Below are 26468 nucleotides of genomic sequence, written 5' to 3' on the forward strand. Positions count from 1 at the left end.
CAATATTGATTCCTTTTGAAGGATCCGGTTAGATCCGATTCACTGACCTAAAATTGATCCAGGACATCTTAAGCCAAAAATTCAACCAGTGAGACTTAGAAATAAATACCCGGTACTGAACAGAGCAGGTGAATTTTTCCACATTTCTTGTATTTCTTGCAAGATAATAAAGTGTCAATTAAATATGTGAACAAACAAACAAGTAAGCAAAAATTTATGCCAAATCTATTCACATTTTAATTTCATAAAGTTCAGTCCAATGTTGCTTTTCCACAATAAAAATAATACAAACGGAAGATTATTAGAACATTCTACTGTATGGTCAACAAAATTCAAAGTGTTTCCATAAATTGGACTGTAATGATGGTTTGATCATTTTTTGCTGCCATTACACACGTTTTGTCCGCTGTGATGGCACTTGGTCGTTTTTACGTCATAGTAAAATTAACCTACCATGTCTCAATCCAAATGGTATTTTCCAATATCAAGAATTCATTTATGTAATTTTAAAAAGATTTTTAACTGTATAGGTCAATTTGATTTGATTCAATGAACTTGCCTCTGACAGATCAATCTGGTTGGATCCTAGGAACAGAAATTGATTAATCGATTAATTGATTAATCGTTACATCCCTAGTCCTGAAGGTGATGGGAAATGTTTGCACTGAAATAAAGTAAGTCAGATTGACAAAGCTGGAACATGAAGCTACATCATGACGGCACAAACCGGCAAACAGGAGCACCATCAGCACATAGGATATGTGAAATGTCCATCAGCTCCATCAGAAATGTTCCCTTCTTTTATCCATCTATCCATCTTCAGGGTCACGGGGTTGCTACTGCCAACTCAGCAACTATTGTGTACACCCAGAACAGCTTGCTAGTCTGTTGGAGGGCCACACACTCACACACTCAGATGCAAACCTAGGGACCTTGGGGAAATTTAGAGTCACCAAATAATCTTTTAAAGCAGGATTTTTGGCTGTGGGAAGAAGACAGAGTGCCATAAGAAAACATGGAAACTCCACAAAGAAAGGTCCCAGCCAGGATTCAAACTAGGGCCTTCTCTCTGGGAAATATTATTTTCTCTTCTTTTATTGTTATCGTATTTTAATAATTGCAATAAAAATTGTAATTTAAAACAAAAACTAACACCAGCAACCATTTGGTCAATGACTGAATGTTTTTGGATCAGTAACATCCAGGTGCACATTAGGGGTCAATCTGCTCTCCTTAATACCTGCTCAGACCCATCCCAAATCATTCCATACATGATAACCTTTCACTCATAAAAAAAGCCCCATCACAACACATTATTTCACACATTATTTCACTGTGGTAATCAAGTCAAGTCTGACTGACACAAATACAACAATAGGCTTTATTGAATCTACATTCTCAGTATATGCTGTCAATTGGAATCCTAAAAACTATTGCTTTTAATACACGCTTAACAAAATATAATATGGTTGGAAAACTCTGTTTTTTTTATGTAAATGTCTGCAGGACATCAGTGTGTGTAAAAAATGTTATTGATTTCTTAAAATAGGCCCAAATTTTATAGAGTTCTTCAGATTTTACATTACTACAGAACAAAAAATTTCTTCCCAGTAGAAAATCTATGTTTGCCATATGAGCAAAATGTGTGTGTTTAGTTGTGTGAGTCTGCTTCAATGATGAGTTAAACTATTTGAAAAAAAACACCTTAAATGGGAAAAGCTCTGTCTCTGAATCTCTTTTCGTGTTGGTTACATATTTATGACAAAATTCTGCTACAAAAAAGTTGAAAACAGAAATAGAAAAGGCAAAATTAAGTTTTAAGACTCAGATTGATGCTAGGCAAACTTTATTAAACAGTTCCCTGATCACTTAAAACTTTTCTGATCAGAGAGAGCTGTTTTTTTGGGCTCACGAAAGCTTCAGACATGACCCCTTATTAAGTTGTTGCTGCATGCATTATATGAATCTTTGGGTTTGGGAAATTACATGGTTATTATAAATAAAAATTTGTAAAAAATTAGAGCAAGAGGAGTAGGTCATGACATTATTTTTGTTTTAGTAAAAATATCAAACCTTCCAGCAGAACACAAAAAACACGTGTTGGTGCGATCATCATCAGCGGAACTATAAAATGATGTCGTGTTTCCTCCCTACAGCTTTAAGAGACGAACAAAAACACCAGTCCCGTTGGTGCTCACGCCTTTAGGGTCCGTCTTAAAGTTAGTTTTTGTGTGTTTTGCACGTTTGATGCTTTGAGGTTTGAAGCAGCCAAAATTTGCAGGAAGGAAAGAAACGACATACTCAAGTAAATGAGGTTAGTTAACGAGTTTAGTTAACGGAGTTAGTTAACTGCGAGGCTGGCTGTCACAGCACCACGGTGTTATGTGCACGCGTGTTTAGCAGCAGGGCGTTGCTGTTTGGTAAGAAATCAGGTAATTGTCTTGGTATGTGACCCGAGAAGGCTGGGTTACATTAAGCCTAAATTAAAGATGAAGATGGAAGCTCGGTGATGCCATTTAAATCCGTATTGCTCTGTGGTCAGAGAACCAGTCACACATTTGAGTGTTACACTGTAGTTTTTATAATTATCACAACAAAATGTGATACTTGTAAAAATTAAAGGAAAAGTAAAAATTGGAAAGACATTTAACGTGGAAGATGCTGCGTTTTTTTTAAAAGTTGAAATAGTGAACATAAGGAGGGAGGGAGGGAGGGGGGGATGAACATATAAAAATCTTCAAATAAACATATTTTAGTGACGTCACACCCCCTTATTTAAGTAATTAAAAGAAGAAGAATAAGCATATTTGCCATAAAATGTGTTATGACTTTATTAACATACACACTAATTCCATAATACAGTTCACAGACAGCAGTAAGTAGTAAGACGTTCAATCCTCTTCACTCACTCTGTATCCTTAGATTTTTTAATTATTTATAGTGAGGAATGTTTTTGTTTCATAGAGACGTTTTACAAATACTTTTATTACTATATGTAAGCAAAGAAAACAAAATATCATGTTTTTTCACTTTGCTTTTCATTTAAACAAATGAGATGCTTTGTGAAAGGCCAGAAAGTTCTGTGTAGCTAAAATGATTCTACCTGGAAATGAATGGGCCAGTTTCAATATCTCAATAATTCCGCAGATCAAACTGATCAGATGGTCTGCTCCACAACTCTTCCTGTGCTCAGTAATATTGAGGACTTTTCTTCATTTTTCTCTTTACTTTCCTTTAATCCCTGTGTGTTTTTCTGAAGTCATGCTGCTCGTAGATCCAGGAGTGTACATCGGCACTGCAGCTGACCTGAACGACTGCCAGGCGCTCGCTGCAGCTTCGGTCACCCACATCCTGTCTGTGGAATCTGTGGATCCTGGTCCACAGATTCCTGCCACAGGAAACTTCATCAGAAAGTGGATCAATGCTTTAGATGAAGAGACGACTGATCTGCTCAGTTACTTGGACGCCTGCAACATATTCATTGATGAGGCTGTAAAAGGGGGCGGAGCTACACTGGTTCACTGGTAAGAGTCAAATATGGCTTCATTATTCCTTTCTGTGTTTTCCACGCATTCCATCCTTGAATTTATGCAACCATGTGCAATCTGAATCCATTTTGGTGCATGATGACACGACATATAAAAGCACAAAATGCAGAAGGACAACGCTTATTTAAAAACTATTTTTTGTGCACATTAGTCATGCAGGTCGAAGCCGCAGCGCCACCATTGTGACTGCATATTTAATGAAGAAACACCATCTGGCCTTCCCTGAAGCTTACCAAAGACTGAAAAGTGTCAAACAAGATGTTCAGTAAGTATTTGTCATTCCCTTCTCTCCCAGTATGTCTTCTGTTTGTGTTAAGGGTATTTCAAAATTGGCTAGGTCAGTTTGTCAGCATTGTAGGTAAGCAATTGGCTGTGAAAAAAAAGTTTTTCATGTTTCTGTCAATATATTTTTGGAAATTACAGTTAAAAAAAATTCTAAAAGTGCTTCTAGTGGGCTGCTCATTAATAAAAATATTAATTAAACCTATATCAAATGTGGGGGTTCATAAACTCAGCTTTTTTTTTGCTATTAAAGAAAGCTTAACTTCTGTTGAATACATCTTCTGTCACTTTATCACAACAAATGTCAGCAAAAAAAAAGAAAAAGATTTTAGAAGGAGCATGTAGAGAGGAAATCTTTGTCCCATCTGTCTCTTGATTGGCTATGACATATTTTCCTTTGTGGCTGATTTGCCTCCAACATCTACTTTTCAGAAAACTGAAGACTTGAACTGCATTTTCACCAGAAGTGAACATTGAAAAAAGACTGAAGCTTTTATTTAGAAACATAACAGACGTTGAAAGTCAATGTACATGAAAAAAATCAGTTGTTATAAACCTGATAAAGGAATATAGAAGTAAAGCAGGGTAAAAGATTTTATGGGGACTATTTCCATGATTTTTTTTTATCATTTCAGAAAAACAAGTTTAAAAAAATCTTAATAAGTGCATTGTCATGTATACACCAGCAAAAGGTAAAACTGTATTTAAAACAAGAGCTTAAAAGATAACATTTGTTTTTTTTTTGGGTGTGTTTCAGGGTCAACAGGGGTTTTGAAGAGCAGCTGCAGCTGTATGAGTCCATGCTATGTCAGGTGGACACATCTAGTGCTTTGTACAAACAATACAGGCTGAACAAGATTGCAGAGAGATATCCAGGTGAAAGCAAAGCTTTGCTGCTGTGGATGAACACCAGGAGGGAATTCCTTTCCCAACTTTTGTTTCTTATTATTTGTGTATAAGCAGAGTTGCAGCAAGTCCCAAGAGATATTTTTGCTAATGACCCCGCCCACTCCAGCTCCTCCGAGGTGTCATACAGATGCCGGAAGTGCAGGTGAATTGCTTAGAAATATTAGATATGGTAATTAGTGGCTAAATTTTCTTTAGCATAAAAATCTTATTTTTTTATGCTAAAGAGTTTTAAGGCTTTCTTTATTATCGGAGCTCAACAACTAGACTTTCCTTTTAAACTGTTTTAATTTGTTTTAAAGTTTTTGCTCTGTTTTCTGACATCCCGATAAGCTAATGTGTCGATAATTACCCCAAATATTTTAGGTAAAAAAAGCAACAAAGCAGGTACGACAGTGAACTTCTGGGCTAACTTCCTGGTCTTCTTTCTCAGACGAACTCTGTTCCGTGGCTCCAGCATTCTCAGTCATCCCGTAGGCGATGGAGCTTCAGCCTTCAGTCATAAGAAGACCAGCAACCTCTCTGGTAAAGCTGCGTACACAATGGGCATTTGATGAAGACGCATTCTAATTTGAGAATTTAGCCCATGGTGTTCACACTGAACAAGCAGGGAGGGGCTTCTTCCTCTGTTTATTTTTCTGGTTTCTACTTATGCATGTTTGCATAAAAATGGTTGTGAATGCTCGTGCGGCGACACATAAACACAGGAGTATTAAACGCAGAAACCCGAATGTACACGTGCTTACATAGACTTTTCATTAAAAGTGGAGCTGAGTTGCCGAAGGCGGTGTAAACGTAGCTTAACGCCTAATATATTATTCATGGTATTTTCTGTTTCTTTGTTAGTGGGTGATAAAATATATCTATAATTATTGAGCAGTCTCTTTTCTAACCATTAAAATAATTTGTTTTCCAAAATAATCAGTGAATCTCAGTGATTGACCATGAGGCCTTGTGGTTGTTGTTCAGGAGAAGTTCAGTGTACGTCCTACTTCATCGAGCCGGTACAGTGGATGGAACAAGCCTTACTTGGAGTGATGAACGGACAGGTAGAAATATATTCAAATGTTTTTCTTTATTGTTCAGGTTGGCTACAATGAAAATTATCTTTTGGGTTGCCAAACCACTTATCAGGTTATGCTAAAATAGGTTTTTTGTTGGTTTAGAGTCATGTAAATAAATGTTGTTGCTGTTTTCCTGCGTCTGTCTTTTGTCTGTGTGTTTAGCTGCTGTGTCCAAAGTGCAGCTCGAAGCTGGGCTCCTTCAGCTGGTGCGGGGATCAGTGCTCCTGTGGACGTTGGGTCACGCCTGCCTTTCAGCTTCATCGCAACAGAGTCGACGAGATTCGACAAATCAACTCAACAAAATAACACAAATTATGTCCTCGCCCCTCTGTTCCTTTACAATGTTTACTTTGTTGTGATCATGCTAGAATGAAATTAAAAAAACATGTAAGAAATAGAAATATGATGTATATTTTTTAATAAATAAAGTAAATCTGTAAAGTTTACATGATAGTAAGATTTTCTTATGTTATTTTAACTTGTAAAAGTTTGGATTCCGTGTTTGTAGGCATATGAAAAATGCACTGTCGTCAGGAGAAATGTATTCAATCGGGCATAAATTCTCTATTAATGACATATTAGATGTCATTACATGTAGATGATCAGATTGATGCAACAGTCATCTAACGAACAAAACAAAAAAAAAGGCAAAAAATCTCCCAATGGGACTCCGATCCACCTTATATTTCCATTTCAGTTATTGAAATTTGTGTTCATGTAAATATTCCATCATGTGGGAAGAAACCAGAAGTGGAAACTTCAGCCACATATCTTCATAAACTTTATCACACTTTTGCTCATATTTTTCTTAAACATAAAGGATTAGGTGATAGCATTTGTTTTTTGCTACAGGTTTGATTTAAAAGAATATAAACTTAACGGATGACTCCAAGAGAAATGATCCATCTGCATGTAGATATTATGTTGAGATTTGTCTTTTCTGGCTTTGGCAGCCTGATCAGTACTTTTACAGAGGCCCAAATGTGGATTTTTATACTTTCACGAGTCAGAGTAGATGCCACCAGGGGGCATGATAAGCTGGACCACATCTACTGACTGCAAACCTTCTCGCTCTTGAGGCAAATTTTCAGTTCAGCAGTTTTATGTCTTTTAGTTTTTTCTTCTTTTTTCACTTTCTATATGTTTCAAAATGAACATTTATTAAAACATAACCTTACTTATGACCCTGCCTGTTTATACAATTTCCCTCTACTTTATTTATTTTTGCTTGGGGTTTGACTTGCAGCCTTGAGTATTTTTGAAAGTGGTGACAACGTTTGGTCTAAATTGACAGGAATTCCAGGCAGTTGCTGCAGGGATTTGTTTCATTTTGAAATACCCTGGTCTATCCAGTTGGCTTGTAAGTGCCCAGGTTATCTGAATAATATTGCTGAGCATTTTCTAAAATATGCAAACATAACTTTTAAGTAGAGCCAACAGAAAATCCTGGTAGATTTATTTGTGTTTCCTAGATAAATTTGTCTCTGCCACATCTGTGTCTAAGGCCTTTTTTTCACTGAACCTGCCTTAGCTTTTATAAGAAAAAAACCCTAAACTGAGCCATGCATTATGTCACAGTCAGATGTGGTGTCTGCACACCTTCTTATGTGGATTTCTGCAGAGAGCGATGCGCTCCAGGCTGTAACTCAGCAGGAATGCCCTGCAGATGCCCGGAAAACTGCAGCCCACATGCTGGAAATTTAGCGCGAAGGAGGAGGTGGACTGTTACTGACTGCCAATAAAAGGAGCAGCTTTAAAATAAAGAAGTCAAGTGAAAATATGTCAAGAGAAGGTTTAAGTGAAAGACTTCAGTGCTAATAATCTCTGTTAATATTCAGTGGACTTCCAGCCTCGTAATGCAGGACAAGTCCTCCAGTCTGTTGTATTTCACTGCAAAGGGGGAATCGGAATCTAAAAGAGCAACAAATCCAATAAAGAAAACCAAAACCTTGTTTATGAGACTTTTATTACAATAACTATTTAAATAACCACAGAGACCAAAGTCATGTCATGCAAAGTGAGTGTACAGGAAGTGAACCAGTGATAGACTGAATGCTGATTCCAAAGAAACACGACTAATGTCCAGGACAAATGTTTTCTGTTAAACCTAAAAAAATCAAAGTTTCATTCCTCCTTATTCAAAAATTGTTGGTGGCTCCTGTTAAATCACTCTAAACAAGCATCACGAACTACATATCAATCTATACAATGAAATATTATATTAAAATTTAGCAGTTAAACTGTTTTGGGGACACATTTTTTATTTACATTTATGAGTAAGTTGACTTTCTTGAAAAAGTTCACACATAAACAGTTTTCTAGTTGAGTCTGAGGAAGAATCAAACTTTTTAGAGTGTTTAGTATTTTATGCTTTTACTCCATGTAAGTAAAAATATTTTCTTGCTACTGTTCGTAACACTACTTACTTGTGGGCTTTCTGTTGATACTTTAGGTGCTTTCACAAATCTGTGAGCAATATTCAAAATTGACGAAGGCACCAGATAAAGGTCCTAGAACAGAGTTCTGCAACAGGAGGCTCTGCAGCCACATGCAGCTCCTACATCCCTCTTTTGTGGGTCTTTGGTTTTCAGGAGAAATGCAAACAAACGGAATAAATAATGGGTTAGTAGTTTTAGTGATTTATCTTTTGTTCAGATATTTAACATGCCTAGTTTAATGTCAGAGTTGTTTAGTGTTCGAATGCCATAATTTTACATCATTTACAAAAGCGTTACCATGACTTTTTCCCCCTCAACAAATGTTAAAATTAGTATTTTGTGGTTATTGGTTTTATTCACATGAGTTTTTCTGGTCTGTTAGAGTTCAGCATGACACACAGGGCAGCAGAGATGCATTGTATCTATCAAAGACGCCTCATAGCTTTTTCCTAACATGTTCTGTTTGCAGTAACAGATCTGGTGAGATGGGACATGATGGTGAAGTTCCAGGACAGCTGGAGCTCTCTGGTTAAATCCTCTGAACATGCGAACCAGTTTGTCGGCTAATAAAACGGCTAGAATAAAGGCAAATGGAGGGATTTATGCAGGGATTAATGGACTCTAAAGAAAGCTGAAAACAAAATACACTGACATTTTTAGTTGGTTCTGACTGAAGTTTGAAAATAGATAGTTAATTCTAATTAAACTCAGAGAAGCCAGAAGTGAACCTCGTCAACAGTTTTAGGTATTTTGATGTGTTTTTGGACCTGAGCTGATCCCTTAATCTGGAAATGTGTGTCACACCTAGATGAATAGGAATAATATTCAGTTCAGTTCATAAATGAAGTGTGAATTCACAACTGATGTCCTCTAAAGGTCCAAACTTATTCCAGAAATTTGTTTATTGAAGAAAAGAATAACTTCTACTTTTGACCATGAAACTAGAAAAAAAAAACAGAAAATCAACGTTTTTTCTAGTTTGAGTTTAACTTAGACTGTGGAATAAAGCAACCATCTTACAAAAACTTTAAAGCACTTAATCTCTTTCTCTTTTTTTAAAATGATGCACTTTCTCTGACTCTGTAGACATTTCAAACCTTAAGCTGAACTCTTAAAACAAGATCCCTTTGTTTTCACTGTAAAGTGTTATTAGATCTCTGCTGGACTTTGTGAGAACATCAACAATCATTAAAAGAGCATTTTATTGAGTTCTTTTATAGCCCACCTTGAGCCAGATCAGAGCTTTAAAAAAACAGAGTTAAGAAATGATTGCAATTTTTAACAAACTAAAAATACATTGCAAAGACATAAAATCTTACCAAGTATTTTTTTAAATCTAGTTTTGCGTTTAAATATCTTTATTACATCTGATACAAGACAAAGCTAACTTCCTAGAGACTTTCCAGTAAGATGTAATGACTTTATAATCTTCTTCCACTTTCGGCTTCTCCCATCAGGGGTTGCCACAGCGAACAAGTCGCATGGTAAATTTGGCAATGTTTTACGCCGGATGCCCTTCCTGACGCAACCTTCTCAAACCGGGCTTGGAACCGGCAGAGGTAGAGAAGGGAACAGGGAGCAGCCTGGAGTTGAACCCTGGTTTCACGGATGGAAGGCGCCGCAAACCAGCACGAGCTAAACTGGCTCCCTATGTAATGACTTTATAATAATTCTCCATTATCTTGTTGAGTCACTTGATCTTGAAAACTTCTTTTTTTTTAGCAATATTTCTCTCGAAACAATCTACTTGTGCTTTACGTTACATTTTTAGGCAGACGTTTATTTGTGAATGATTAACGTGCATTTTTTCAGGCTAAATTGACTCATAATACAATACAAATGTGTTTAGCAATAAAAAGACCTAAATTTCAAAGTATACAAACCAAAAGGTAAAAATACTGTAAAAGGTTCAGCTTTTTCATGTAAACAAATTTTGTTCATGTTAATAAATCTGTAGGCTATTTCCTCATTTAATTTTTCAACTTTTGTTTTACATGTTTATTACACATTTATGCAAACATTACCATTGATTTAGAGGAACAATTTACCTATAATAAGTGAGTAGACATTCTTTCTAACATAAATAAGTACATTTTAAACATTTACACACTTCCAAAATAGTCATGGTCACTGGAAAGGCAACAGCAGCAGAATGAAGATTTTGCTGAGGTGATGCATCACACAAGTGTGTGCTGAAATGCATCATGAACAGCATTTGTTGGTGAAACAAAAAGCAGAATCTTCATCCAGATGTTGGAGGAGCTTCACTTTGAGATCAGGTTACAGCTTGTAACTAAACTAATTAGACGTTTTATGGGGATAACAGATGGAGGAAAGGGAGTTACACAATGGAGGAGGTGAGTCACGTTTAAATCCATGACCTTGTTAGCCTGTGGTCTGTGTGTCTGGTCTCACAGGAAAACCAGGCAGGATTTCTACTTAAGAAGCACTCAGGGGCTTTCTGTTCTGTTCTGACTGGGCTTTCAGGAAAGGGGATTTTCAACCATTTTGATTTTCAAGTAAGCACTTTTGGGGTCAATATAAGGTGCAGATTCATCTTTTTAGTTTTAAGCCCTTTCGGTTTCCTTCACTTTTTCGAACAACTGGCAGATATTTTATCAAACTTATTTTCCCCTGTGTGTGATTTCAATGTATTATGTTTCCTCTGAGATCTGTTGAACTGTTTTTTATCATGTTCATCCGAAATCATAAATATCTTTCTGTTTATTCTGTTTTCTGGCTTTCTTTTCTCAGTCTGTGTGGGAGTAACAAACCAGATGTTGGAGTTCAGCGTCTGGTTTCCACATTAGCTCCTGTCCGGGTCTTCCTCTCCCATTCATCTCAGATTCACTTGTATTTCCTCTTGATGATTTGTTTTATCCCCATCCTCCTCTTCGTCTGCTTTCTCTTTGCTGATCATTCTTTTTCTTTTATGCTTTCTAATATTTCCTCTTACAAAAAACTGTTGAAAAGTTGATGTGGATGTGTCAGAGAGCAGCAGATGAGGTAAAAACATTATGTAGTTCAAATAAAAAAAGTTAATTGCAGCATTTAAACCTTTCATGTGAAATGACTCAAGCTTTTCCTCAAATCTCAAAGCTATTGAAAGATGGCCAGCGATTCCTTGTAATATTTTTTGTTGTTGTCATTTATAGACTAGAAAATTGTTTCTCAAGCCAAAAAAAGAGAAAATATTTCTTTGCTAATGGTGCTGAACCTCACATGTGTTTTCAGGGTGGAAAATGTTCCACGCACCATAGGAAACCCAATGTAGGGCCCACCAAATAAATTAGTTTTGAAGTTGACCGGTCTTTTTTGCTTTTCCTTTGAAATCCGAGAAATAATATGTTCTTTTTGCTCATCCTCCACACTGCCTGTGACCTCTGACCTCCAACCTCTGCTTTGCTCCTCTCTTCTGTCATCCTGCAGGACATACTCGTCCTCTCTAAGCGCTCCTTTCCTTTTTCATTCGGATGTCCAACTTTGCTGCTTTTCTTTTGTACAGTTAATGCCATCTTAGTGAATTTGTGAAGCAGATCTTGATCTATGTTTCTTTTTTAACTTTTCCTTCCTCTGCCTTCTTTTCTCAGATGTCAGGCTCAGCTGGAGTCAGGAATGTGGGTTTAGATACTGCTATCTTTAAACCAGACCTTGTGTCTGCTGAAAAACCCAAAAGAGCGCTTCTGGGATGCTGGACGCAGACTGCAGTTGCATCCAGGGAGCCTGCTTGTGTATTCATGTGTGTGGTCCTCCAGCTTTCAAACTGAAAATGACTGAAAGTTGCTGTTTTTATTACCCAACATACCATGGATTTGAATGTGCGTCTTTCTTCTGCATCCTGCTCAGTGGTCAGCTACAAACACACAGACACACACGCACACACACATATAAACATACACACATACATAAACACACTACCACATAAGCATAACGGTTACCTCTGATGTCATCTACCGACATCTAAAGGGGTTAGAAACCACTAGAATCCATGTGCAGCTGGATTCATTTTAAATTTTCGAATTAGAATCATTATTCTGTTTATAGCTTGTGAAAATAATAAATTAGGTTATGGAAGATTTAGCTTTCAAAAGGGAACTGAAGCAAAGAGCCAATAAAGTAGTCCATGTTAAGGTGCTATAATAAAGTTTTTTTTTTTTATAAAGTTTTAAATTTACACACTAACCATCTGGTAGAAATGTATGCATAAAGTTAGAGAAACTGGCGATGGACTGAAAGCACTTGGGGCTCCCTAACTGTAAGATCTGTGTGCTCCCAGTCCCAGCTCGTCTGGCTGGAGTGTTTTCCATTCTGGGATCCTTCCAGTCTCTCTGCTCGTTCCAGGAAAACTAAATCAGACCTCACAAGTAATGTCCACAAAGGGCTGGACAGCAGAAGATGAGGAGAAAGAGATATTTAATATTCATAACTGATGTTTTAACCTTTTATTATAAATTAACAAAAGCAAATCTTGTATTTTAGGAGTCAAAGTCGACCTTGTCTTGAATTTTTCCAAGGCAAAATGAACAAAGTAAAGCATGCAAACCTGTGAAAAGAGAAGGGACCGACCTGCCGCATCTTAAAATTTAAACAAGAACAGTGACTGTATAGTTCCAAATAAGCAAAAACACGACATAAAAACATATAAAACAACTGACTTGTCATTAAAGTGAAGCAAATGCATTGCACTGACAGTGGGTCTAAGTATTAGATCCGATTACACTTTACAATTGTTATTCATGAAGACCAGTTTTTTGATTCAGTACCAAATCTGAACGCCACAAAAAGTTATTAACATGATGCAGCTTTCAGAGGAAGCTTTTCTCCAGACCGGCCTAAAGAACACTTTGACTACTGGGGGACAGAATATGCTATTTGAAAGCTATTTGAACACTTAAAGTGTATTCAGACAGGACACGTTTTGTTAAATTACTGTAGTTTCCCCCAATAAGCCGGAACAGAGTTTCAGTCTGAATACACCCAAGCTGACCCATTTCCGGGACCAGAAACCGGTCTTTGACCCACCTTTCGAGGTGGTCTCAGTTCAATTCTAATTGGACTGAGCTCTGGTTGCCTCTGAGTATCATTAGTCGGAATATGCTTCGTGCTTAAAGCAGAACAACTGGTTCAAAATGGCCACCATAGCCGGGCATTACGAGGATGTAAACAGAGTAGGAAGGAGGCAACCGTGACAATAAGACACAGCCGACAATCTATGTGATAAACACTTCAGCGAAATATAAAGTTTGAACAAGTGAACTATCCCGACCAGGATAGCAAAGTGTAGGACTTCCATTATTCTTTCTCTCGTGTCCTTGCCCTGTCCTTGTTATTCCCGGCCAATGACTGAAGAAATCTTTAGTCACATGCTAACCCTTGTGCTATCTTAGATGACCCCACACTTACATTGACGTGTTCTCCCTACCATGACAAAGGTGGATAAAGGTGGAAAGATTTCATGTAATCCATGGACACCAGTGAAGATCACAAATCATTGAAGAAAAAAGGTTCAGAGCACTGTCTAATGGGTCTAGATGACCCAACTCCCAATGTTAAAGTGCCTAGGATAGCACAAGGGTTACAAGTTTTGGTTAAATGTCAGCTTGACGGCAGTCTGATTACAGACCAAATGCGAGGTTCAGGACTTGAACCGGACCAAAATAAGTGGACACGGTCTGGACTGAAGGACTTCTCCAGTCTCAATACACCCTCTGGTTCTCCTCGATTTGCAAACAAACCTTGGTGGGGTTCACTACAGTGTGAATGCACATGAATAACACCAAAAAGTGGTATAAAAGAAAACAAAAGAGAAAGACATAAAGAAGCCCCAATATAAATAACTGGAAAATGTTTTCTTGGTAAACTATTACCTCGAAAATGTCGAGACAAAACCCAAAATATAATATGAAAGCTAGTCAAACTAGCGAGATTTTTTTTTTTGGAATTGTAAAATAATTCTGATCAGAGCTTTTTTTTTGGCCAATGCTGCACCCAGAGGGGCAGCTGCTGTAACTGCATGACATTTCCATGCAGTGTGGTCCGCTCAGTGTCAGAAAACAATTAGACCAACTAATTAAAGGTGTACCCCGCCTTCGCCCAACAGTAGCCGGGATGGGCTCCGGCAACCCCAAAAGGGAAAAGCGGGTTAGGGAACAATGAATAGATGAATAAAGATGTGTCTTCTTGAAGCATATTTCTAAGTCTTTCTTAACATAAAAGCCAAGAGCTCCACTCAACCCTTTGATGATGAGTTGAGAACTTCTACAGGGTTAAATTTAACACAGAAACTCTAAAATGAGTTTCCACAACCATGCAGCCACATGGGAGCCCCATTACCGGTTCCCAAGTCAAGTGGTGGAGACGAGCACAATCACTGTTGATCAGGGTTGATAAATCATCTTCTGATCATCGGGTGAGTCTGTTTTTGGAAAATTTTAACAAAAACTTAATGTTAAGTTAAGAGTCAATTTTGGCAGAAGGCTAAAGGTCAACGCTTTAGAGATTTTTTAGGTTATCTCCGGGAACTGGTGATCGATCACATAAAGACAATTTATGTGTTTTTAGAACCACTTTGGGACTTTTTTTTAGTTGCGTCAGTTCAAAAAGCAAGAATAAAAAACTTAGATGTTCCTTCATCCATCAGTGGCTCAACTTCTTCATTTTCTACATATTTCATTCCCTTAAATGTCTTGAGAAAATCGCTCCAAGAACAAACTCTGTACTAATTAGTCTTAATGATTTGTCCAGCTGGGATTTTTGTCCATCTTTCTTCTGTTGACATTATTTTGAGCCTCTGCTAAATAAATTTAACCATTATTTTTTCCTTAAGTCATTCATGTTAATAAGCAAAGATGACATCATACATCATCTGATGTCCGTTGTCCCAGGCGTAAAGTTTCTTATCCAGTGGGCAGTAATCCAGCTGGGAGGTGTGTGTGTGCATGTTTGTGAACGCCAAGCTCGGCACTGTGTGCGTCAGTGTGTGCGTGTCAAAAGCGTATGTCACATTGGCAAAGTGACGCTCCATGCTATCCACCGCGTATAGCACGCCGCACACCAGGAAGGTGTTTCCGTAGCGACCGCGCCGGAGACCTGTCCGAAAGGTCTGAATTGGCTGGAGGTCTCTGGGATGGAGGCGGATGAGAAGGATCACTTCCTGGTGGAAGCCCTCTGTGTCCAGAGCGGGGTAGAGCAGCCAAAGACCCAACTCATCCACAGCAAACTCCACCTGGAAAACAGGAAAGAGATCTGTCAGGGAGGCGAATATCTAAATCTATCAGATCCTGTTAAACCTACAGTTTTATTAATACAAATGAAAAACAAAAAACTTTCCTTTTTTATATTTACCTTTATTAATTTTAAAAACAGTATGAAAGACTCACTCCAATGAAAATGGTGTTTTAGTGTTTCTAACATTCATTTATTTATTTATTTATAAAGCACCTTCCACCTAAAGGCCCAAAGCGCTGTACACAGGGAAAAAAAACACAGAACATAATAAAGTGATAAAACATAAAATAATAAAAAAAACACAAAACCAATTTAAAACAGGAATTAAAACTAACTTAATAACAGGACTGGGCAGATGCTAAAGCACTGAAACGAAGGATAAATTCTTTTTTGAAACTCTCCAAGAGCATGACTTCTCTGATTTCCGGTGGCAACTGATTCCATAATTTAGGAGCCAATACTGCAGACACACAGTTCCCCCGAAAAGTATGTTTGGTTCTGGGAATACAAACAAAGAGCTGCAAAAATTTAGTCTTTAGAACACTAAGCATGGGTGACAATTTCAAGGTTAGCTTTTGATATAAAAGCCAGAAGTCGTGTCTGAGAAAAGCAGGACCCGGTCACAGCGTTTATTTGGAGGTCGAGCTTCAAGGCTGCATCAAGTTTCACACCCAGGTTTGTGAAGACAGACTGTGGAGCTCTGTTCCAATCTGATGCATCCACTTTTGGACAAATAGATCCATGTACGTCTTTATTTTCATCATCCGAGCTAGTATCTGGCTCATACGGCTGGATGGCTCAGATAGTCATCGCCATTTTTGTTGCATTGGTAATTTTAGGTTGTGGTTGTGAGAGGCTGTAAGCTAGCAGGAGAGCACGTAAACAAATGGGGGACGGGAAGTGAGGCCAGGCTTACTTTCATCAACTGTCCCACCCACAACTACAGTAATTGGCAAAATCCCTGCTGTTCTGCAAAAATTGTGTCCTAAAACGACACATAATTTTTTATTTTGTCTAAAAACAGCATAGTCATTATTAACCCTGGGAACGCTTTTAAATGAGATTAAAAGACTCTGCAGCAAAGGACAGTTTCCCGCTTGTTTTTAAGATGTTCTGTCCTATCTATTAACTGGATCAAGTACAACCAAGTAGTAGTGGCAAAAGCAGAGGGAGATAGCAAAGAAGGACTGGGATTGGTTGAAATGCGCTCACCTCAGTCTGTGTCTTATGAGCTTCCTCCTCCAGCAAGGCGTCGTGCAGCGTTGTCCAGGCAGACACCAGTCTGTGTCTCAGGTCGTATCTAATCACATCCCTGCTGAAAGCACGGTTGTAGTAAAAGGCTCCATTGAAGACAGTGTGGCCCGTTCCAGTGAAACTGTACGGGAGATTGTAGGAATTACTCTTCTGACCTGAGAGGAAAGAAGAGCAAAACCCATTCATTCTGGAGCAAGGCTTTGTGCTTTTCTTTTATGAATAATTTTAATTCAAATAATTTTAAAGAATCACCAGAGCAGCATCTATACATGTGAAACTATAAACTAGAACCATATTAAACCAAATAGGATCCTGCTGTAGTTGATGAAAGTTTTGGTAGGAAACATGCTTCAGTTGTTTTTTTCTTTCTTTTTCTTTCTTTTTTGTTCCCTTCAATTTCACTTTTGCTTTAGATACAGTTTCTTATATGTTTTTTTAAATTAATGAAACTGTAAAGTTCCTATCAGATCTGTAACATTTGGGTCTTTTAAAATATTACAGAGAGAAAAAAATGTTTTTTATCGGTTAGTGCTTCTTTAGGTTGAGAGATTTAGACAGATGTTGAAAACAATCATTCAATCTTTATTAATATCTTCATACCTGGTTACATAAAAAGTGATGTATAAATTAGTGCTGTCAGATTCATAACCCCTGCTGTAACAGTGAAATATGTCTAACACGAGAGGCTTTCAGCTCTCATCTGTTTGCTCAGCTGTAGGACAGGACAAGTTAGAGAGAAAAAAATTATTTATTAAATAATCTGTTTTTAATCTAACCTAATAATTGCTGGAAAAGTGTCATTTCGAGGTATTTTCATTTAAATTTGTGGCACAAAAGAGGTTTAAATACCAAAAGAAATAATAGGATTTCCTTTAGAAAAAAAAAACAGTTATTAATTAAACAATGTTTTCAATTAAGCAAAAAAGGACTAATGGTTCCAAACTGTATACCTGATTTAAAAGATTCCATGTCACGAAACTCCAGCAAAATGTTGCCATAGTGACCATTAGTGAGGTAGATGACGTTGCCATGGCCACGAGCATCTCTCATCCAGGTGCCATCTCTTAAGCCGTACGAGTGTTTTTGGACCGGTTCAGAGATACTAGCTACAGTATCCTTACATACTCCTGAAAAACAACAGAATGTGAATTTGTACATCCACCTCTGAAAAACCATTAATGAGACTCATGATGAAGTTTGACTATACCAGGCTTCTTGGTGGGCTTTGGTTGGTCCGCTGGGCTCTCTGTCCAGCTGAGTCGACTCCGGGATTTTGACTGAGGCGGTGCAGTAGCAGCTGCAGCAGTTGGTGGGCTGATATTGGTGCTTGAGGAGGCAATGGTCTGCAACCAGACAGACAAGGAGGGCTGGATAGTTGTAGTTGCAGTTTGAGGACTAGACACCTCAGGAACTGCAGAGTTGAGGTCATCGGCTGGTTTGGTGGTTGGTATAGGTTGAGGTTTAGGTGAAGAATTGCTCTGCGTTTTGACATGATGAGTGTGGGTTGTTTGTTTGTGAATTGTGACAGAAAGCTCTGGACTTCTGGGAAGTTGCTGCCTTTCAGAAATCAGTAGGTCTTCTGTTGCATTTTTGGCCAAAATCGCTATTAGATATATAAAAAAAAAAGCAGAAGTCTTCATTACTTTTTTTGCATTTTTTTGGTAGAAAATAAAGCAGTGGACTTACTATTCTTTGCTTTTCCTTTCTTACGCTCCTCTTCCTCCTTATAGATCCCATCCTCTGTTTTATAAAAGGTCACACCTTTGACAAGAACTGTGTTCTTGTCTTTGACTGGCTTTTGAACCCTCGTCTCATTCCTGATTTCCTGCTGGATCTCCAAACCGTCCAGCTGTTGGTTTTTCTTCCCTTCAATGTTCTTCTGCAACACAACATCTCTCATAGCTATCACTTACCTTCTAACATGAAACGCTCTAAATAAATCAATGTGGTTTGCTTTTGTTTTATATTTTTTGAAGACTTGGTACCTGCTTGTCTGTGTTTGCAGCTGTTCCACTTTTAGGCCCAGAATGCTCCAAATCGCTCATCTTCTTTTTCTTCTGCTGGGCCTTCTTATCTTTTTCTTTGGGCCTTTCCTTCATGCGATCTTTGTCTTTGCTTCTTTCAGTAACATTTGGTCTGAAAACCTGCAGCGCACAGACGGCATCTCAAGAGAGGTTTCATTGACATTCTGCAGTCTTTTGTGAACAACCTTTCTAAAATAGGAAGGAAACTTAAAGTAAAAAAACAAAAAAAAAGGTTCAGGGACCCATTGAATGTGTCAAAAGTCGGAGCTCTGTCTCCTCCTTTGGTCATCGGAGGGAGCCGTCTCCAGAATTCAAGCCACACTACAACTCCCAGAAACCCCCAGCACACAGTTCCTGGATGCCGCACACCTGACTCTCATTCATTTAATCAACCACAGCATACTTAAGCACTGCACTGAGTCAAGCTCAGAGTGAAGTATTGTTTTTAACCATTCTGCTGGCCTTACTGAGTGTTATATTTGGACCTGATCTTGTGTTTCCTGACTGTTTGCCTGCCCCGACTCTCGCCTGGATCTTGACTACCCCGTCTCTTCTCTGATGATCTCATGCCTGTTATCGACCCCTGCCTGCCTGACCCTGATGTGGCTTTGTGGATTTATAACTGAGCTGCTGCATTTGGATCCAGTGGTCTGCCTGTTCTTGTGACAGAATGTAATATGAAAAACATTATAATAAAACTCATTTGTAATCTCTCCATTAGTTAATCTTCCAGTTTGGAGTCACATGGATGCTGGAACCTAGCAGCAAAGGTGGGATGCACCCTGACATGTTTTTGGACTGTGGGAGGAAGCTGGAGTGCTCAGAGAAAACATGCATGGGGAAAACATGAAAACTCCACATAGTTGGGATTTAAAAGGTCCTTCATGCAGTGAGGTGAGAGTTATATTCAATACACAACAGTGCAGTCCTCAATTATGATTTAATTAAGGATCAGAAAAACCCTGTGCCACTTATAAGATGCTTCTAATTTCCTCATTCTGTACATTTATTTCTGGGAAGTCATGCACAAAAAATGACTTTTTGTGCACAAATCTGTTTTTCCGTTCCTTAAAGCCATTTTTGCTGCATTTTAAACTTGTTAAAACTGCTCATTACATTACGTTAGGCCTGCAAAATAAATCGCAAAGTTATTATCGCAATATCAAGCTGTGCAATATGCATATCGCAAAAGTTGGCAAAAATTGCAATAAATGGTTACCTTAAAAGTGCTAAAACAATCTTATGGCAGCTTGAGGTATTTAATGCCTCAAATATCTTCATTTATGCATTTGACCAATCTGATGGACGCCTTCTCGTCGTTGACAAATCGAATGGAACGCTTTTATCTATTTATTTGGAGCTCTTTTATGTTACATGTTTGTCTCCTATGTAAACGAAGGTAATTTGTGGAATAATTTAAGTTATATTGACTCTTATTTCAATTAGATTGTAGCAGGGAAATAGAAGTTATTACATTACGTACATGCAGATTTTTTTCAATTTTATGAACTTCTTATAAAGTTTAGATTTCATTTCATGACATCATTTTCCAGAAATACTTTGCAGCTGCCAACACAGCCAATGGTACCAAAAGTTGGTCAATAGCTACCTGGGATGTGCAGTCAGGTGAGGCCTCACCTGCCATCATAAAATCTATACTAATAATAAAATAAATATGCGTCCAATAATGTCTGCATAAATACAATTTAGATTTATGATTGTAATTATTTTTATGGTCGAAATCCTTATGTTTTGTGTATTTTCTGTTCAATTACAGCGCATGCTGTGAGGTTAAACAGCACCGAGCTGTGCCTCATTGTGCAATCCCATACAAGCTGGGTTGATTCTGTGCCTTTAGCAATTCAAAGACGTAGTGCCTTATTTAAAAAATGTAGACATTGTAGACATTTTTATTACATTTCCTCAATTTACATTTAATATTTAATGTAATTTTATGTGTTTAAACACGACATAAGGCACACTGTAACGACCCAAGGTGTAAAAATGACAAAAAAAGGCTTGAATTAGTTAATTAATGTAAAGAAAATTTACCATCATCAACCGTTTTTTTCTACAGAGAATAATTTGAGAAGAAATAAAACCTTTGGGATTTATTAGATGATTTTATAAAACACTGCATTTCAAGCAGATTATCTTAAGCTAATTTTGTCTTTATATTTTTCTTTTTTATTATAAGATAACTGGACGGGTATCCTTTTTCTACCACATAGAGCCACGCTGGCCCAGACTGGCGAACATTTTTACTTTTAAAAAGCAGCAGCACCACTTCTGGAACTTACCTTCTCCAAGTTGTCCACTCGAGTCAGCAGTTTGGTGGTGACAGAGTTGAGCTTCAGCAGGTCAATCCCATAAAGAGAGCCTTCCAGCAGGTCAATGATGGTAGCCAGCTAGCGGGGCACCAAAAATCATGAAAACAAAAAAAAACAACTATACAAAAATCCCTTTCTAACAGAAAAGATCAACAACTGTTTCTACCTTAATGTCATCTTTGCTTGCTTCCTGTAGTTTTTTGAACCTGTATTCCCCCTCGCAGGGGTTTACGGCTGAAGGTGGAGCCATGCACTCACACTTCTTGCAGTCCGTCCCCTTGGTGATTGTCTCCACAGAGTAGAAATCCTGGGACAGCGACGGTGAGTCGCGCTCTCCAATACGACTGCATTCCGAGCGTTTGATTGGTCGAACGACACAGCGACACACGCAGTCCGACCCTGACGACACTGTTTTTACTTTGTCGTAATCATTCAGCAGCTGAAAGAGAAGAAGCAGGTGTCCTCTGTTAAAAACAGCTTTATCCACCAGATAAGAGAAAGCTTCAAATATTCAAACTTTTTTTTTTGTCTGAGTGGCAGCAGATGTGAAAACTACAGGCATTTACAAACAGGCTCTTTTCTTGGTTTGGAGATCTGAATAATATTATATAACCATCTGCCAGAGGGATGCAAATTATTACCATAGCGTGGGAGAAGCAAAGGTCTGTGTCTGATGCTTCCCATAATTTTGGCTAAACTGGCAGTCTATGGGGATTGGACGGAGTTCAAAGGAAAACTTAAGTAGTGACCCATTTTTCAAGGGAGAAGTGGTGTGAATACAGAAATCCTCAAATCCTTTTTTTTTTTTCACGGGAAATGATACGTTTTAGGTTTACAGTTCCAAATCAACATGTCCTGCAGGAACATGCTCGAGCTCTTTGTGCTCTGCTGTGGTTGGAAAGATTTACAGAGGAGATATAGAGTAACCACTGACACATTGTTTGGAGGCAGAACTGTTGACACATGGGGACGGAGCGAGGCCTCCTGGAAAAACAACGGAAAGTTAAACGTGCAATTTGTTCAAATCTAGCTGTTGAAAGCCTCAATCGATTTTAGATCTGTTTCACGTGGCAGCCATGGCAGAGAAGAGACAAAGCCTTTGTGTCAGAACATGTTTGTTTCAGACTGTAACACTAAAAGGACGATGACTGACACACAGTCGTGCACATCCATAAACTTGACTGGACCTTTTTCTTCCAATACTGTAGAACATGAGTCTGCAATCTTAACTGTTAAAGAGCCATTTGGGTTGATTTCTCACTGACCAAAACCCAGAAGGAACCACCAAGTTTTTAGAAAGATAAGACTAATTTTTTATTATTTTTTTTCACTATTATAATAAATATAAATGAGCTGTTGTTGTTTTTGGCATAAATAAAACATAAGCATAAGGAAAATAGCCTTATTTCTTATGCTAAGATAGTTTAAGACTTGACAGAGGTTCACACGACTTCCTTTCAACATAGGATCATCTCACTGGAGCAGATGTGCTAGTAGGTGGTGCAATGTCAGCAGTGATTTAAAAAAAATATATTTTACCATTTATGGTGCATCTAAGACAGAAATTTGTCAATTTAACTAACCAAGATTAAATTGAAGCTAATTAAGTGACCTGTCCTATATTTTTTGAAACCATAAGGCAAACAATATCTGCTTTATAACCAGGTGAGCCTTAAGTATGAATTCTGGTTCTGTTTACTGACCTCCAATTGATTTTCTGTTGTAAACAACGCTCAAAAATCTGTCAAAATGTTCGACTTTGTTAGACTCCAAAGTGGCACAGCTTGATGGATTGTTGAAGCATCGCAGTGACCTCAGTCAGACGCCTGGCAGAGTAACACAAACTGTGAAAGACTTAAATTAAGTTACTGTTTTTACTTTACTACTTGCTCACAATGCAGTTCATTTTTATGATTAAAACCCTTTTATTTTCCTTTAACCAGAGAGCCACAATCAAGGTGAGTATAGGCATGGGCAAGGGAGGGGGATGGCCCCCCAAGATGCTGTGACATCCCCCCCCCCCCCCCCCCACACACACACAAATGCATTTAAAAATGCACACAAAAACTGAAAACAAAACAAACTCAAAAAAATTAAAAAATAATAAAATGCAAGTATACCTTAAGGGTGAACTGAAAGGCAGCAAACAATTAGAGACAAATAAAAAGGAAAAAAAACATCAATAAATGCAGCCTCAACAGGGCACAACCCTGTGTCCTGCTTGTGCCTATCCCAAGTAAATGCACAGGGTAATGTCAGGAAGAGCATTCATTATAAAACTTATAAGACACATCAAATAGTTCAAAGGAGAAGACATGGATAGATGAACTGACATGATGGTAGCCTGGTTTTCTAATCATTTTAGGGGCTTGGAGGGGTTTGAAACCTTAAACTCCCAGCCCACCCAGACAAGCCCATTCCTACTATTCCACCTGTGCGCCATAAGGGGCTTACTAATGGGCCTGGCTACAGTGGAGGAGTAAAAGAGCCACATGCAGCTTTGGAGCCTCAGGTTGCAGACCCCTGCTGTAGAAGAAAGGCCACACCTCTTCAATCTACTGAAGAGATGAAGATCTTTTGGAGTGTGCAGGCTGATGCCTTCTAGAGCTCCATTGCTTCCTCCGCTCTGCCATATTTTCTGCCCAGACTGGAACAGGAAAAGACCAAAAGAACGTATTGAGAGCTAGATGAGTCCTGGACTTCTCTGAGGAGGAGGAGGGAAGCAGGTTAAAGGTGGCTGAATCCGACTGCAGAGCCTCTGTGGAGCTCCTCCACCCCCAATGCAGAGGAGCAGGCATTCCCAATGCTGTTCACAATTACATAAATATGTATCTAGAAGTTGTGTATTAGTAATGATTTCTTAAGGAGGGGGTTATAAAAGTAAGTTGTGCAGCTTTTAGAAATTCTTGGGGGTTCAAATCCCAGAGTGACAGCCCTGGGACACTTGAGCCTAAATTATCTTTAATTGTGAGGTGACTTTGGATTTGTGTTTGCTAAAACAAAATTGTAAACATGTTTTTCCACAACGATTCAGCTGAAGAACATTTTTTTAGATGCTTAAAAAGGAATGTTCCTTCAAGTGGGATCAATAAAGTTTTCTCTGTGTCCTTACTGTGCGTTATTGATGAGAGGGAAGCAGGCTGGAAAAAAGATGACTTACCTGGCTTATAATGTTCTCCTGGTTGTCCAGTTCTTCCTCCAGGGGCTCGGCGGTGGGCTGCATCTCGCCCCCATTCTCGGTCATTTTTACCGGGGGGGACGAGTCCTGACTTCCATCCGCCGCCAGAGCAGTGAGCGCGCGAGCGCAGCAACAAAGCAGCAGCAGGCGCCACATTCTCCTGCGTGATGCCGGTGGGACCGCAGACCGCCCGGTGTGTCCAAATTTCTGTTTTTGTACCAAAATCTTGACAAAGTGGGTTTAGTCTGCAAGTCAAGCTGCTCACAAATAAACAAATAAATAAATAGATAAATAATGTGTATCTTTGAAACGCCTAAAGGGGTTCCAATTATCTTGCTTTAGTCAAAAAAAAAAATATATATATATAACCAACACAATCATACTTAACGAACGACACTTTTTTATGTCTCCCCTCTTACACAGAAGTAATCCAGAACCGGGTCTGGCCTGACCCAGACTGCCTGCGCGCGAGCCCAGTGTACATTTAAGAGGAATGACTGTTAGCCAATCACAAGGGCCGTTTCATATCTAACAAAGTCGCTGATTGGTCAAGCTAGAGGCTCCTTTCAAATGATGCTGTAATCGTCAAAATTGTTTTTCTTTTAATATTTTAAAACCGCTAAAAAGCTGAACAACAAAACGAAACATAAAAGTCACGTACTTTCTTAAATAAGAAATGTTTAAAAGTATCTTTAGACTGGGAATTTTAATTCAAAAAGGGCTAAAAGAAACACCAGACACCAAACCACTAAAACTATGCCATCTTTCACCTTTTTCATTTCCATTGTATTTTTGCGAAATTAAAAAAGTGTTAAACACTTACTTCAATGACAAGTGTGTTTTTGGTGTTGTTAACATGTTCTCTTTCTCGTGAAGGAGGTTATATTAAAAAGAAAATTAAGCTTAAAATAGCATTTCTGAGTATCTCTTTATTTTAATCACTTTGAATCAGGAGCAGACTAAAAAATGCAGATGGAAAAAGCTTGTAGCAGTGACGAAGTTACTACAATCAGCGGGCCACAAGCTCCCTGCTCCGCTCTATTCAGATGCATCCACTTGCAGACAAATTCATTGATGAAACGTACAATTTTGATACCTTCTGCTTAGTTTAGACTTTCACAAGGTTTCCATGAAGGAGTTATAGCTAAAGAAGTCATCGAGATGTGCCAGCAAGGCTTTTAAAACATCCTTAAAGTGAAACAATAAACCTTAAAAAGGAAGCTTAAAACTAAATTCCACTGGGTAGCTACACTTTAGATTTTAATATATTCAGATTGGATTTTCTGGGTATAAAGGTAAGATTGTCTGAATAAAAAGACCATCAGATCCTCACTCAAAAAACGTTCACATTGAATGAACATAAAAAAATTATGGAAAGGATTTCCACCTGATTAGATAGCTTTACTTGAACAAAAATGAATCATATTGGTCCTACTTAATGTATCTATGTTGGGTCAACTTAACGTATTTAGCTTCAAACTAATAAATTTAAGTTGATTCCATTTAAATACTACAGTTGGACCCAACTTTAAATTAATATTGTTGCTCACTCTAAAAAGAAAAAGGTTGATCCAACTTAATTGAATCACTTCAGTTGGTAACACCTAATTAAATTAAGTTTATTCAACTTAAATTTGTATGACTACCCAACTCAATTTATGTTGATAAGCCTAAATCTTGTATTTTTTCTATAATTTTATTTATAAATTTGAAATTGACAGTCTTTTCTGAAGTTTTAATCAATGGGTCTGTTAATTTTACACATTAAAGACATGACTTCACAGCAAAGTCTCACATTACAAGGCAGGAGCTTGTGTAGCGTGAACCAGGGGTAGTTGCAAGGGGGTGGTCATCATCCTCTACCACACTCTAACTCATGGTGCAGAAAAAAAATAAACACGACAGTTTAAATTACTAGTTAAAATAGAGTAAAACAGCTAGATAATAAAACTTATGGACAAAAACTCCCACTTAGACCCCCATCTGCCCAGATAGACAAAGAAAATGGTATCCCACAATTCCTTGCGATTACCAATGTAATCCAATTTAATGGTATCATGTTGGATCAAGATGATTGAAATTAGTAACTGTTAAATTGATTATTTTTATGTACAATCGACATGATTCATTCACATAAGATTTACAAAAATAACATTTTCTGGTTGAAATGACAAGTTACATTTTCATAAACTTAATTGGCTGGTAATTTCCTTTTTT

The 26468-nt window shown here is 38.0% G+C and overlaps 2 protein-coding genes across 4 annotated transcripts; one reads left to right on the top strand and one right to left on the bottom strand.

Moving 5' to 3' along the window:
- Positions 1–2154: 2154 nt before the first annotated feature.
- dusp12 (dual specificity phosphatase 12) lies at positions 2155–6889 on the top strand. 2 transcript variants are annotated; one of them, XM_004079152.4, is made up of 8 exons: positions 2155–2314; positions 3260–3524; positions 3700–3813; positions 4588–4706; positions 4794–4881; positions 5170–5261; positions 5706–5785; positions 5963–6887. In XM_004079152.4, exons 2-8 carry the CDS (start codon positions 3262–3264, stop codon positions 6104–6106), a joined length of 900 nt encoding a protein of 299 aa, XP_004079200.1. In that variant the 5' UTR covers positions 2155–2314; positions 3260–3261; the 3' UTR covers positions 6107–6887. The 2 variants fall into 2 exon arrangements, with proteins under 2 accessions (XP_004079200.1, XP_020566632.1); XM_020710973.2 differs by lacking the exon at positions 2155–2314 and adding an exon at positions 2375–2432 and having other exon boundaries at positions 5963–6889.
- Positions 6890–14164: 7275 nt separating this feature from the next.
- On the bottom strand, positions 14165–24735 carry LOC101166084 (olfactomedin-like protein 2B). 2 transcript variants are annotated; one of them, XM_011486639.3, is made up of 9 exons: positions 24234–24735; positions 21240–21512; positions 21044–21151; positions 18705–18863; positions 18406–18595; positions 17927–18322; positions 17670–17846; positions 16678–16874; positions 14165–15463 (listed from the first exon to the last, which is right to left on the bottom strand). In XM_011486639.3, the coding sequence occupies exons 1-9, from the start codon at positions 24405–24407 to the stop codon at positions 15074–15076; spliced, it is 2064 nt and encodes a 687-aa protein (XP_011484941.2). In that variant the 5' UTR covers positions 24408–24735; the 3' UTR covers positions 14165–15073. The 2 variants fall into 2 exon arrangements, with proteins under 2 accessions (XP_011484941.2, XP_011484940.2); XM_011486638.3 differs by having other exon boundaries at positions 18406–18598; positions 24234–24734.
- Positions 24736–26468: the final 1733 nt, after the last annotated feature.

Source organism: Oryzias latipes, chromosome 17 (genome assembly GCF_002234675.1).
Source record: "Oryzias latipes chromosome 17, ASM223467v1".
Lineage (NCBI taxonomy): Eukaryota > Metazoa > Chordata > Actinopteri > Beloniformes > Adrianichthyidae > Oryzias > Oryzias latipes.